At 38.3% G+C, this 14,296-nt stretch overlaps 1 protein-coding gene across 1 annotated transcript; it reads right to left on the bottom strand.

Moving 5' to 3' along the window:
• Nucleotides 1-5,210: 5,210 nt before the first annotated feature.
• LOC139916518 (uncharacterized) lies at nucleotides 5,211-11,602 on the bottom strand. Its single transcript, XM_078287169.1, has 5 exons — nucleotides 11,536-11,602; nucleotides 9,270-9,564; nucleotides 7,519-7,673; nucleotides 6,801-7,080; nucleotides 5,211-5,361 (listed from the first exon to the last, which is right to left on the bottom strand). The coding sequence occupies exons 1-5, from the start codon at nucleotides 11,600-11,602 to the stop codon at nucleotides 5,211-5,213; spliced, it is 948 nt and encodes a 315-aa protein (XP_078143295.1).
• Between the last annotated feature and the right edge of the window lie 2,694 nt (nucleotides 11,603-14,296).

Genomic DNA, 14,296 nt, shown 5'->3' with positions numbered 1-14,296 from the left:
AAAGAGAAATTGTAGTGATCTGTCTTTTTAACTTATTTATCCAGAGAATGTTTTGCTACCTTTTATGCTGCCTTCACACCCATTATATTTTAATTCTTAAATTATGTCATTAAAACTTAAAAATAAAACTATGTTTAATAGCATGAAATGGAACCTTTTTAATCAGCATTAGATATGAACTTTAGGGATGCAGATACATATGCATACTGAAGGTTGTTTTTGTGCTTTGTTTGAGCATTTGTTCTGTGTTTACACTTTTTCCCAGGGCTCATTTAGGTCAGACAGGGAGGCAGTCAGTCAGTCATCAACACTTCGTCAAGAGGGCATCTCACCTATCACATACTGTATCCTGCAAGTGTATTCCAGAAATTAGCCTATCCAACTTCGTTAATAGAGCTTGTAAGTGAGATGGCCTCTAGAGGGCGTCTTTGGCTGCGATGCCTCTTGCCTATAAGCTAAATGCCACACGGACCCCCACACACTGAGTCCCACTCTCTGCCGTTAATTTACAAACATCCACGTCTTCTGCTGCCCTACACACGTTAACGGTAGGTAATATTATTACCTTGTGATATTTAGCCTAAGTATTGTTAGTGGAAGTAGGTAATTTAACCAATAACTGTCGCGCTAGCTGAGCATCACATTATCAGATAAAAAAAAAGAAATGTTTGTTGCTTTTCAGTTACCTGGTAGCTAATGTTAGGTAACGCTAGCATGTCGTTAGCTAACCTTAACTTAGCTAGCTAACTATCGATGTGATTAGCTATTACACGGCATTATTACATTACACATTATCTGAGTTAACGTTACCGATCAAATGATAGCGTTTTTGAGTTACCGTACCTGGCAAACTAATGCTAGCTAGCTATCTAGCTAACTAGTCAAAACATTTACGGTAACTTCAATGTAACCTTAACTGTTAGCTAACTATTGATGTGATTTGTTATATAGCATTATGTTGTGTGGATATCTATCTGTTAAACATTAGTTACTGATCAAATTATAGTGTTTCTGAGTTACCTGGCAAACGAGCTAGCTACCTAGCTAATTAGTCAAACCATTGATGGTAACATTACCATTGAAGTTTCCATTCACTTAGTTAGCTAGATAGCTAGCTATCTGGCTTTAACTGGAGGCAACTAACTTAGCTAGCTTGCTAACGTTAGCTGCTAGCTAGCCAATGTTACATAAACAACTGAGAAGTACTCCTAGCTGCATTCTTCACAGTTGTGTTAATATAGCTAATGTTAATTGAACAATGCAGACTACTTCCTGATTTGCCAGTTAATTTGCCCCTGAGCATCGCTAGCTTGTTATCAGATCAAATATGTTTTACCATTAAATTTGCATTCAAGTTTCCATTCACACATAACGTTAGCTACATGGGCGAGCTACTGCTACAGGATGATGCTATTTGATGGTGGTGAATACTATTTGTCTATTTGGTATATTTTCTGGTATTCTAAATGCCTATGTTTTTATACCTGGCTGCTCGTAAGTCCAAGTTTCGTTGTACTTGTACTTGTGCATGGTACAATGACTAACCTTTGCACCATGAGAAAACTTGAGCAATTTAAACTCAGCAAGCACACACATTTTCTTAAGAAAATGTAACCTTTCCTAGTTCATTGCATTGCTATTGCTGTGCAAGTCTGCTGGGTGGTATCGCTGTGCACAGGGGGAAGGGAGCAGAAGGCTGGTGGGGGGGCCTATGGGCGAAGCTTCACCCAGGGGCCTATGACGAGGTTAAATCGTTTCTGTGTACAGAGTATAGGATTTGTTAAAATCAAATAACAAATACAACAGGAATAAAATAGATTACAAAGAAAACTGAAAACAACTTGCCTACATAAAAACCTGTCTTTAAAAATGCATTTTAAGAAGTAATATAGCTTAAAAGATGATGCTGATTTTCCCAGTTGGAGTTCAGCAGGTCGTTCACAGCCCTAGAGGACTGGATGGGTTTATCAGTAAGAATGATTACACTCAAATTATTGTCTCCATCTACAGGTCTTTTAATGACATGGCCAGTTCTAAACCCCTGCCCCATTTTAGGTCTCTGAATAGTTTAAAGTGCAATTATCACAAAGAAATGTCTCAACACACTTTACACAAAACAACAGGGCACACTAAAGGAAAAGGGGAAAATTATAATAAAGTAGAACCAACAGTAACAATGACCAATCATCAAAATAAGAATGCAATGAGCTTCAAGTCTTTCGAGATTCATCTATTAACATCATCATAAGTCAGTGAGAAGAGATAACTCTGAAGCTTAGATTTAAAAGTTCCTATTACTTATATTAGTAATTTACTTTGTTTATTGTTTACCTCTTCACAGTATAGATAATCTATCTGTCCTCAGTGTAGAAGCTTTTACACAGGAAACCTCCATCACCAAAATAATTTTCCTTTATCAATATGTGACCCAGATGGGTTTTTTTTCTTTTTCTTTTTTCTCCCTTAATCCACCAGTGAAAAGATATGATGACATGAGGTTGGAAAAAATTGGTTTTGTCTCAATGTTAATCCAATGTGGGTTGGAGGGAAGTGTGGCTGCAGATTTGACACTTTATATTTACCTTCTAAGGCATTTCGCTGGCACTCTGCTCCAGAGTGACTTAGGATAAATGTAACAGTAGGATAAGCTTAAAAGGAAAGATTGTAATGTTATCTGCCCTTCCTCCAAGTCAATGCCAAGTAAACAAATTAAGTGCATCTTTTCTGTACAAATCAAGTTATAAAAGAGGGGGAAAAGATCAGAGAGGAAGAGGCGTTAACGTTACAATCATAACCTGTGTCTACTTATACAAATTAACTACTAATATACTGTAAATTCAGTATTCAGTCACAATGTGCACTCAGCCAGCATGGCATTCAGTATGGTGTCAGCTGTGGAGACAGATATGGTGGATGACGCAGACTAGGGCTGAACGATTTTGAAAAAATATCTAATTGCGATTATTTTGACTGATATTGCAATTGCGATATGATTTGCGATATGATTTGCATATTAGAGGGAATGATAATTTTTACATCATTATTCTCATTTTCATTGAAAAATGTATTAAAATGATTATGGTGTGATTTTTGCAGGGATCTGTACCAAACAAAGATGTTTTCTTAAGTCTGTAGAATATGATGTGTAGGCCAGGACATCTCTGCAGCACGACAATATTTAATTTAAAATGGTATTTTGACACACATTTTGCCTTTAACAAATATTGCGCCTCCTGCGATTTCGATAAAATTTCCATTAATTGTTCAGCCCTAACACAGACACAAATATGTTGAAAATAACACATCCTTGACTGTGTACTGTTCATACACTTTACTTCAGTCGTGTTAGATTAACCTTTCAATCAGTCATTTTGAGGGATTCAAACTATTGTAGATTTAAAGCAAATTTACAGCTCTCTTAAGTATAGCTCAATCACGACCCAGGTTGGCTGAGGATAGGGATGCACCGATCCAACTTTTTCAGTCCAGATACCGATACCGATAACTGGGCTTTGGGTATCGGCCGATACCGAGTACCGATCCAATACCAGTGTTTAATTAATAAACTGTAGGCTATGCCTCACTGTGTGGAAGAGACTGGGATCATTCTTTTATGTGTAAGGCAACATCAGGCTTGACTTTAACATTGCTTTCCTAACTTTGTAAAACAAAATGTAACAAATAAATACATAGATATAAATGTACTCAATTGTTATTTATTATTAAAATAATAAATAATCGTGCTCCAGCAACTTGGTAAAACATCTTCAAAATTAACAGGAATTACAATTCAAGTGTAAACCTTTTAAATGCAGCAACAAATTGGTCAGGAATTAAAATTCCAGTATAAAACAATACAACTGCATCAAATGAGAACAAAATGTAAACATTAAATCACAGTTAAGTCACAAACTAGTGCAAACAAACTTGATAAATTAAATCACAATTCACACAAGTAGTATAAACAAGTAACTTGGTAAAAACAAAACATTCAAAATATGCAGAATAAGCCTAAATTACTGAAATAACTCTGGCTTAACTGGTAATCTTGCTTTATGAAACAGCCCTCAGAAAAAAAATCAAGGTATGTTAGTCTGACTATGTGTCGGCCGAATGGAGCAGCAGTACCTGACGAACACGGAAAACACTTTAAATCGTGTTGTGGCAGGAAACAACGTTGACCTACAGCCGAGTCCCCGTAAACCTTGGATTTATGAATGGAGTCTGGCTGGACGCGCCGATTGTATAATTGGTGGAAAACTACTTTACCTCGCAGGTTAAATGGCAGCCTGCTCGGCCGCGCGGTGACCCGGGAGAGTTTAAACATATAACCGAGACAAAGTATTCATGCAGGTGTGTTTTTAACTACCGAGCATCAGCACCGACCCCCGGTCAGCTCACCCCGACCCCGGCTCTGTTATGAGGGTTGGGCGCCAGGTTAGCTTGTTAGCCTGGATGCTAGCTGCGGGAGGCTCGCGCCCCACGAGCGAGAATTCAGTGCGGGAGACGCTGCGCGCGGCAGGCGGGATCCTCCGGGATCCTCCGGAGCTGCTGGACCGGAGGAGCCACCGGACGGACCGAAGGCAAATGGCCGGGTCTACCGGCGCGCTGCTGACGCATGACGTAGTATGCGCACGTAGACATAAACATAGAATTGAATTGAATAGATCGGCCCCATTGTCACCGATACCCGATCCAGCTATTTGAGTCAGTATCGGACCGATATCCGATATCAGTATCGGATCGGTGCATCCCTAGCTGAGGACATAAAACACATGGCTCCAATTCATGTTATGATCCAGACCAATAAGGATGATATGAAAAGGACAACATGGTGGGCTCCTTTAATGACTGTATTTTATTTCAGCGAAAATGAAATATTACTCTACAGCAGCATTATAAAATAAGGTATAAACCAAACAAATACAAAACACAAGTAGACATACAGTATATATACATGCACAGCATCATTATCACTATACCATTGTTGGCTCCATGTTAAATAAAATAGTATTTTACTTAAACAGAACAACTTGTAAATATTATTTAGCAGTTCACCTAAAAAAAAAAAAAAAACGATCCCTTCTATATCATACATGATCGCTCTGGACAGATTGGAGTTTTAGTTCTACAAACATTTCTCAGAGGCAGAGCCTCTAAGGCAATTGCCTTACCTACATACTTAAATACATTTCTGAACCTCCTCATATCTAATCCAGGCTTGAGCCATACACCTCCACCTCACACAGGAGCAGCTTCTCTGTTCTTCCTGGAATGACTATGTTGACGTAGCGACCCTCCATCCCATAACACTGGAAGGTGTCTGTAAAACCTCCAGCGATGTGTGAGATGACAGCACACCTACCGGAGGAAGCAGAAATCACTTAGTCAACTCAGCAATAGGTCAGTTGAATAAATGGACACTCTAAAAGAAAGATGTCTGATTTTCAACACACCGATGTTATATATTTGTAACAAATATATAACATGTAAATACTTTAGTTTTGATTGATTGAATGGGTCTTGTTTGGCTTCTCTGGTTTCTAAATTTGCTTCTAAACTCCTAACAATAATAATACAATTTATTTGTATAGCCATTAGCAAACATGCCAAACATTAAAATAGAACTAGTAGGCCGACTCTACATTATCCCTGTCACATGAATACGTAGCTAAATAGCTAATAATAATAATAATGATGATAATAATAATAATAACTAATTTTATTTGTAGATCCAAAAAAAATTTAAATACAATGTAATCTCAAGGTGCTGAAATTAATGAATACATGGGTGGATGGATGTAATTAAAACTGAAACATTGTTAGATAGCTTCATACAAGCTGTTGCATGTGGCTTATTTCATAATAAAAATCATTTAATCTGACATTAACTTATTTTCTGGTCACAGTATGCCAAGAAAAGAAAGAATAAGGCAGAAAGGAAGGGAACTTCAGCAAGAGTCAGCAGAACATTATCTAGCTGGATCACCAGCAGTAGAAGAGAGGAGGATGAGAGTCAGAGAAATGGGAGGATGGGAGGATGAAGGCAGATGTTTGATTGGCAAACATCTTTAATTTTATTTAATCTAAATTCAGTTTTTATACACGTTTAAAATGTTCTAAAAGTTCTAAAATAATAAGTTAAATTGAGTTGACACTTATGGATTTTTTTCCTGGGGGGCGGAGGGGGGGTGCCCTTTGTTTTTACAGCTGAGCACCTGCCCTCCTAAAAGTCTGCACGGCCCTGATAACAACATTATGTTTTGTAGGCCTATAGGTTTTATTCTCTAAAATGTTCCTCTGAATTGAAGTGTTTTGTGATTTTAAAGTTGGGGTGGGATAGACTTGAGGTTAACAATGAAAAGTAAAGTTAGTATTTAAAAAAAAAAAGTACTACAATTTGCATTTTGTGCAGTTGGCAGTAGCTTGAAAGAGAAATGTTCTCAGAATGAGAACATTTCTCTTTCACTTTCTCTTTGCGCCCCAACTTGACAGTTGGTGTGCTCTTGAGTAAGGCACTTAACCCTGTGACTGTGAGTATTTAAAATGTTTATACATGTTTTTATTAAGATATGTTGTATTGAAAAGTAGCACAGATGTGTTGTCCCAAACTAGACACACGGGTGTGTTGAAAATGTGATTGGCATTTTGTAAACCATGTTTTCAAAACAAATGTCAAGGGTAACTTCATTATCAGCCTTGACATGTTATCAAAGAGCAAGTTAGGCTAATTAACTTTTTTCCACACACAAAAAACAAGTGACATATGTCCATTAATTATATATTCACCCATAAACTACCTGGGATTGTTGTTGCCATTGTTTTCAAGGGAATTTCCAATGCGGATCTCAGCTCCATTGAGTCGTTGTGGTGAAGACTCCGTGTTGGTTACGCTAACAGAAAACACCTTATGGATTTTGCGCAGGTCCAGTCGCCACCAGGGGTTCAAGTCGGCTCCTGTGTGAGTGCAGGAGGCCCGTCCCCAGTTGCTGGCACGATTCCCATCTATGGCATAATATGGAATGCCATATGAATACAATGATGACTGTGTGGCTTTTCCTTGGAGTGCCAGGTTCTCTCCTGCACAAAGGAAATAGTTACAAAAATCAGCACAAATACATCGTTTTGTTTGCAGTCGTGACAGTTTGTGCATTTTCTTTTTAAATGCACTGTATATATTAGAAACTTGCAAATCCTTTTCTGTCGCTCTCCAGAATCCCAGTAACTTTTGATTTCCCATAGAAGGGAGATACAATTTTTTGGTTACAATATGGCAATTCATTTCTCCTATGAATCATTTAAGGAGAAATTTAGCTGCTTTTGCACCTGCAATAATAATGTAGGAGTAAAGGTAGGATTAACTACAATTTCTAATACAAATTACATTTTTAAAGTTGACTGTGATTCATTTGTATAACTTCATCTTATGACTTCTATATCTATATCTACTGATTGGCAGAAAATCAATACTAATTGCATTAACTAATACTCTATACATGTTACAGCTCAAATTCTCACCAGTTGGGGCACGGTACCCATAGACCTCCACTTCACAGAGGGTAAGCATCCTGTTTAAACCAGGCAGAACCACAGTCACATAACGTCCCTCCACACCTCTGTTCCAAGTCAGAGTCAAAGACCTGCCTGCTGGGATTTGAGAAATAACACCAACCCTAAAAGAGAGAGAGAGAGGAAGCAGTCCATGAATTAATGTTATACCTGCAGTACTTGGGGGGTCAACGGTCGTCAAAAGGTTGTCATTATCTACTCACCTTCATGTCAGTTGAAACACTGGTGAATTTTGTTGTCAGTATAGCTTAGCGAGTTAAGTGGCACAGCTCTGTATCAGCCTTCTCCAAAACTCCTGGAGTGGAGTAGAGTTCCAAAAAGAGCAAAAAATGACCATAAACAAATGCAAAGCAAAATCAAACAGCATAATCCAAGTGTTCTGAAGCCAAATGATTGCACTGTGGGTCCAAAAGTCCAATATATACCTCATTATCTCCTAGATTTCCCCACTTGGAGAGCTTTGTAATTGATATTTTAATTTATAGTTTATTGGCTAAAGTTGCATGGCACCGAAAAGTTAAACACCGCTTGGCATCTTGGGCAAAATAAAATTTGACTTTCCCATTTGTATTTATTGGGTAATTCGAGCACAATTTATCCATAATTACAATATTTCTGACAGCGTTTGAAGACAATGCTAGATCTGTATGCTACTGTAGTGCTGGTTGGCATGGTACAGAACAAGTGTGGAAAATCTAGGAGATAGGCTAATGAGGTAAATATTGGACATTTGGACCTACAGTGCAATCATTTGGCTTCAGAACACTTGGATTATGCTGCTTAATTTTATGGTCATTTTTGCCCTTTTTGGAACTGTACAGAAACTGTCTCCATTCACACTTTGGAGAATGCTGCACTAGCACGGAGCAGCACTAGCAAACTCCCTGTGCATTATATTGACATACAAACTTCACTAGTGTTCCAACTGACATGAGGGTAAGTAGAGAATGACAAAATTTGCATTTTTGGGTGAACTATTCCTTTAAAGAAACAGGGTTTTGACTGGAAGGTTGTAGGTTTGATTCCTCAGGCGAACGGTGAAAACCTGGACAGGAAATGTGAGTAACAGTCTCTCCTTCCTCTACAGTTGCCATTGTACCCATGAGCAAGGCACAAAGACCTCAATAGTTCCAGTGGAAAACTGAGGTTATACTGGGCAGCTCCCAGGTGTGAATGTATGGATCTGTATGAATATGGAGCAGGGCGGAGCTGAAAATGAACATGTATGGATGCACAACGGAGAATAGCTCCTTAGCCACTTATTGTATAACAGCACTAGCTGTGCTTCCTCAGATCCCCGAAGACATTACATTGAGGACCTTGATCTTAGCAGACAACATAAATAATGTTCTAGATTCACAACCACAAGGCTCAAAAAGTAGCACATATTCTCAAATTATTGCTGCCATGAAAGTAAAACACATTAAGGGTTGTCATTTTGGTCATTTAGACTATTTTGCTTACAAAATACTACGACTGTCTCAAATTTTACTGCCAAATTATACTATGGAGCTGCTCAGCAGAAGACTAAGGTTGTACTGGGCAGCTCCCAGGTGTGAATGTGAGTCAGGGCGTTGCTAGAAAAGATAATGATACTCAGTCAACTTTCCCTGGATAAATAAAGGTAAAAAAAAACTTGGAAGAGTAGCTGTCACTTTTTTCAAATGCTGGATATCTCATAACTCTTCATATCCACTTACATTGGGTTTGCAGCACCATTTTGGAATAAAGAGTTCCCTACGTGGACCTCTGCCCCGTTGATCCTTTCCTCACAGCAGTCTCTTCTGTTGGTGATGGTGATGGAGGTGACAACGTAGGTGTCCAGCAGGTCCACTCTCCACCAGGGGTCGGTCTGTTGGTCAGTAGAGCTGCATGATCCAGCCTCGAAATTAGGTTCACGGTTTCCATCAATGGCATTGGAGGCAGCACCATAGGCTGCCAATGGTTCATTGATGAGGTCTGACTGGGTTGCTCTTCCACGCAAGGCCACATTTCCTGTGAATGAGACATAAGTTGAAATACACGTAAAAAAGTAATGGAAGGTTGTTTTCTGAGTTAAGATGCTTGTTAGCAGTGCCGGCGCGTGGGCGGGGCAGACAGGGCAATTGCCCAGGGTGCCACGCCACTAGGGGCGCCACACTTGTCTTAATTTGATTGTTACTAGGGTGACACTGGGTGACACAGCATAAATACATTTATAGTGATCTACAAAGAAAGAAAAAACAGAAATAAACCTATGCTTTTGGAACATTGTACTCCTTGTTTTACTGAGACTGAGTTACAGCAACAGGTTGAGTTCTACTCCCAGTCTATCTCCCGACCTGCTTCCGACGAGTAGCTTTGAGTAGCTTTAAGTCTCTTTCAGTAAAGTAATAATAAATATTGCACTACGTGAGTTGATTTAAGTGACATAAGACACAACTGGGGAGGATTTACTAAATTGTTTTGAATGTAGCGTAATGTATTAACCAAGGGCGATGTGTGTGTGCGTCGGGTAGGCCTACGTTGTGCTTCGGATGAAGGTAAGATGCCTTTGCAGTTTATTTTCATGACTTTTTGCTGGGCTGTGCTTTTTACATATTTACTGTGTTTTTCTTGGTTGTAGGTTGCGTATTTAGCAATTGGCAATGTGTGATGATGGTTAACGGGACATTCACGTTGCGCATTTGGCATTACGTAATGGTGAGAGGGACACGTAGTTTTTGGCATTTGGCATTGCGTAATGGTGACAGCATATGGCAATTTGGCAACAAAATACATGTCAGGAACGAAGTGTGCGGAAGCTGTCTTCCTTTGACTAACAGGATATTACAGTTTTACCTTTCAGCACTCTCTAAGTTAAGATCATTAAAAGTGTGTTTCAACAAATAATTTGCCTTAGTACCATTTTTTCCATAGATTGCCATAGTTGGCGATGCCTGATAAACAATATAAGCTGCTGCTTCGGGCACTGTGATCACTAGGGGCCTCCTGCTTCATCCTGCTTAAATCTGATCAATTTTATGTATAGATAATGTCAGCTTGTTAGCTATCTAGCTAATCAATGTAGTATCTGTCACCTAATGCAAACTCACAGTTTTATTGTTAACACATTTTATTTACACAATAGCAAACATTACATGGCTAGTAGCTAGTAGTGCTAGTTGCATTAACATTAACATGCTTTGCTAAATTAGCTTGCTTGGTAGTTAGCTAGCTAACAAAGCCAAAAAACTGTTTTTCAGGTTAACTGAGCCAACTCTTCTCAAGCTACAAGTCAAATTTTGTGGTGCGTGATTCCCAAATTTTGATTCTGACTCTGATTCTAATTGTGGGACTTACTGGAATCGACTCCTCGACCCAAAAGGCTAAACCATGATACGTAACTAGTCCCGTCTTCATGTTAAAGCAGCTGAATAATTGGTCAAGTGGTACGTCTCTTGACAAATTAAAAAAGTATCAGCAGATACCAAGAGTCGAGTCTGCTTATTTTCGACAGACTTATTGGTTGAGAGCTGACCCCAACTCTTCAGCTTGTTGGAGACTTAAGAGTTGAGTCTTTTGGAATCGACCCTCCTCCAATACTCAGAGTTTGGAGTACAGGCTAGAGCTAAAGATGACAGTTTACTGGGCCACAGTAATCTAAATTTGGAAACAGCTCTACTTAACAGACTTTCACTTTTACTTATAACATGACAGAATGGACCTATATCTACACCACAACAATCTTTATCATATCCCTCTCTTTTTCTAACCTGTATATTATATATTTAGCCATTATTTGCACACAGGCAATCCTGTAGCTGACCTCCATAATAGCACCAGTTGGGGATCTAGGAGATTTACGCAACTGCATACCATGTCATAGTAGTATAATCTTATTTTTTAATCAATCACATGCCATGATTAGAGCTCTCTGGTACTGAAAGCTACACAAGGTGATGTTTTATAGCAAAGACATCATAGATATTACAAGATCATACTTACTTGAACTGGTGGAACCCATGCATGTTCCCAGGAGAAGCAGCAAAATGAAAGCTGTGGTGTGTTTCATTATTCTGGTTGAGACAAGACAAGGCAGAGGGTCATTAGAAGACTTACACTGAAGAAATTTACATTGTAATCATTATAGTGTGTTAAATTTATCCTGGACTAACAACACATCTGGGGACCAATGGTTCCTCTCATCAATAAGGTGTTGTTCCAAAAATCATATGTCCAAAGGGCATGAAAATGAAAAAAACAAACAAAAAAAAGACACATAGGCCTACTGCTGCAAAATGAATGACAGTTTAGATTAGAAAAATTAAATCGTACTTTTTTTTACAGCACAAACCTAATCATTTACAGTATATACAGTATATATAAAGCTTACGGGTCTCAGCATTGGATCCTCTATATATTGGCTAATGGCTTGTAGTGATACCGAGTGCTTGTTTTCCCAGCATTGCATACGGCACTTATACTTTGGGTAGCAGAATAACGCAGTAACAGACAGCACTGATTTACTTATATCTCTTAGTGTAAATTAAAACAATTACTAGAAACTAGCGAATAGGTACCATAAATGTCAATTACAACACTATCCGTAAAAATAGAAAATTGACTGGTTAAAGTAAGATATAGATCCAGTAACTACTGAGTTGTTTTAACCTTTGTTTAGTGCCTTGCTCAGGGACATCCCAGCAGTAGTTGTTGATATAAAGAACTACAATCTACTAGTCAACAAGGAACAACAATCTACGGGTATTTAGCTATAACTAATAGGCACAAAAAACTCCAGATTGTGGTTTTGAAAGCAAGTTCAGACAAAACTATTCCCAAGGCTACAACCACTTACCTTGACACGCTGAATGAACTTTAAGAAGAGTAAGGACCACTGTTTAGCCTGATGAATACAATTTGACAAACCATGTCAACCACAAAGAGTATTTATGCACAAGTCTCATCATGACGTCTGCTGTTTATTAAAGCAGAGAGCTTTATCTGCATTTAGATAAGGCATACTTTGATTATTAACCAGATGAGGGACGGGCAACTTTGATGAGAGTGAGACAGATCATAAATTGAGTCCACAACACCACCAGAAGGCTCAACAGTAAATCCCAGAACTCTGAGTTTGAGTGGTATTGTTCTCACGTGGCCAAACAAACCAAACTAAAGGAGTAACCGCTCCAGAGTTTGAATAAACCACTCCACTTACACTTAAATTACACTGCATTACACTACATTACACCACACTACTGTACACTAAATGACACTGCAACTAACTCAGGCTTGCACTTATTCCTCACCAGTAACTTCCAACCTCACCATCACTCTCAACAACGAAGGCTAAAGGTATGGCATTTAAGGGCTGAGGGGTTGTTGCAAAATCAAAACATGACTCCAGGAAACAATATTATTTAGTTGTAGATGTTAGTAGGAACTGATCCATACTAAATGATGCAATTTCATTGTGTGCAAACCTTTATTTATACAGGAATGGTTAGTTGAGCATGCAAACTCCTGCTTTAGACTCACACCAGTAAATCCACTGTGCAGATTGGGAGGTTGAATGCCTTGCTCAAGGGACTTTGACAGCCGTTCTGGGATTCAAACCAATTCAACCTCTCCGTCATTAACCTTTCAGCTACCACTGCCAATACAATGACTCAATTAAAAATACTCTGGAATAACATTTTATAGAATAAAACGTAGGCCTTCTATTTACAAAGTGGGCTACTTTTACATGAACAAAATTATTTCTACTACTCACTGTAAGAAGAAAGTGTCTTGCAACATGACTGTTTTGAAACAAAGACCATCAGTTAGTTTTGTAATAGGCAAAACAATCCTTTGTCCCATATCATCTCAAGCAAACGAGAGGAAAGCTATTCTGCCCACAGTACAATATGGCATTGGTACAATATACAGTGCAACAATATAAGGTACAAACGCTTTAAATATGTCTTTATGTCAAATTTATTTTTGTTTTATACTTCTTGTTTGGAGAAACGTGTCTCACGTGCTGTTGTTGACAACAGATTCAGATTCCAGTAATTTCAGAATGCACTTCCTGATCAGGTCACCCAATAATCATAAAGATAAGCTACTATTGATAAGAGAGTAGCAATATTACCTAAACATGATTAGATGCCAGGTAAATCATATAAGGCGCTATATCCCTGACCAAAGAAAATGTATCATTTCTGTGTGATGGTACAATGCTAAAAACAATGCTATAAAAGAGGGAAGAGGATAATTTCAATGAATACCCAGCACAGCACTGCACAGAAAATTAGGCATTTTCTTCATTTTTTCAAGGAGGAAGAAAAGATAACTTTATTTTATTTTATTTATTTATTTTTGTTTTGTCTCTTCTAGGGCTGCAGCTATCGATTATTTTAGTAATCGAGTATTCTACCGATTATTCCATCGATTAATCGAGTAATCGGATAAGAAATACTTTTGCTTTATTAAAGAGCAATAGTAAATATACAAAAGAGAAAAGCTGTCCGCACGAAGCTGTCCATACGACACTGTGATTTACTGAAAACGAGGTGAAATAATTATTATTATTGATATTTATTACTAGGCCTAAATATCATACAAGTTCATAAGACTGGCTAATGTACATTTATTTACTATGTTGAAGGGTTGCCCTACACCTGCTGACCCTACTCACTGCAATCAAACTAAACTGAATATACCTGCTGTATTGGACTGGTGCATTTTAGGCTCCAATTGCTACTTACACCACCTGATA

The sequence above is a fragment of the Centroberyx gerrardi genome, chromosome 12 (genome assembly GCF_048128805.1).
Source record: "Centroberyx gerrardi isolate f3 chromosome 12, fCenGer3.hap1.cur.20231027, whole genome shotgun sequence".
NCBI lineage: Eukaryota > Metazoa > Chordata > Actinopteri > Beryciformes > Berycidae > Centroberyx > Centroberyx gerrardi.
This window is presented reverse-complemented; position numbering and strand designations above follow the sequence as displayed.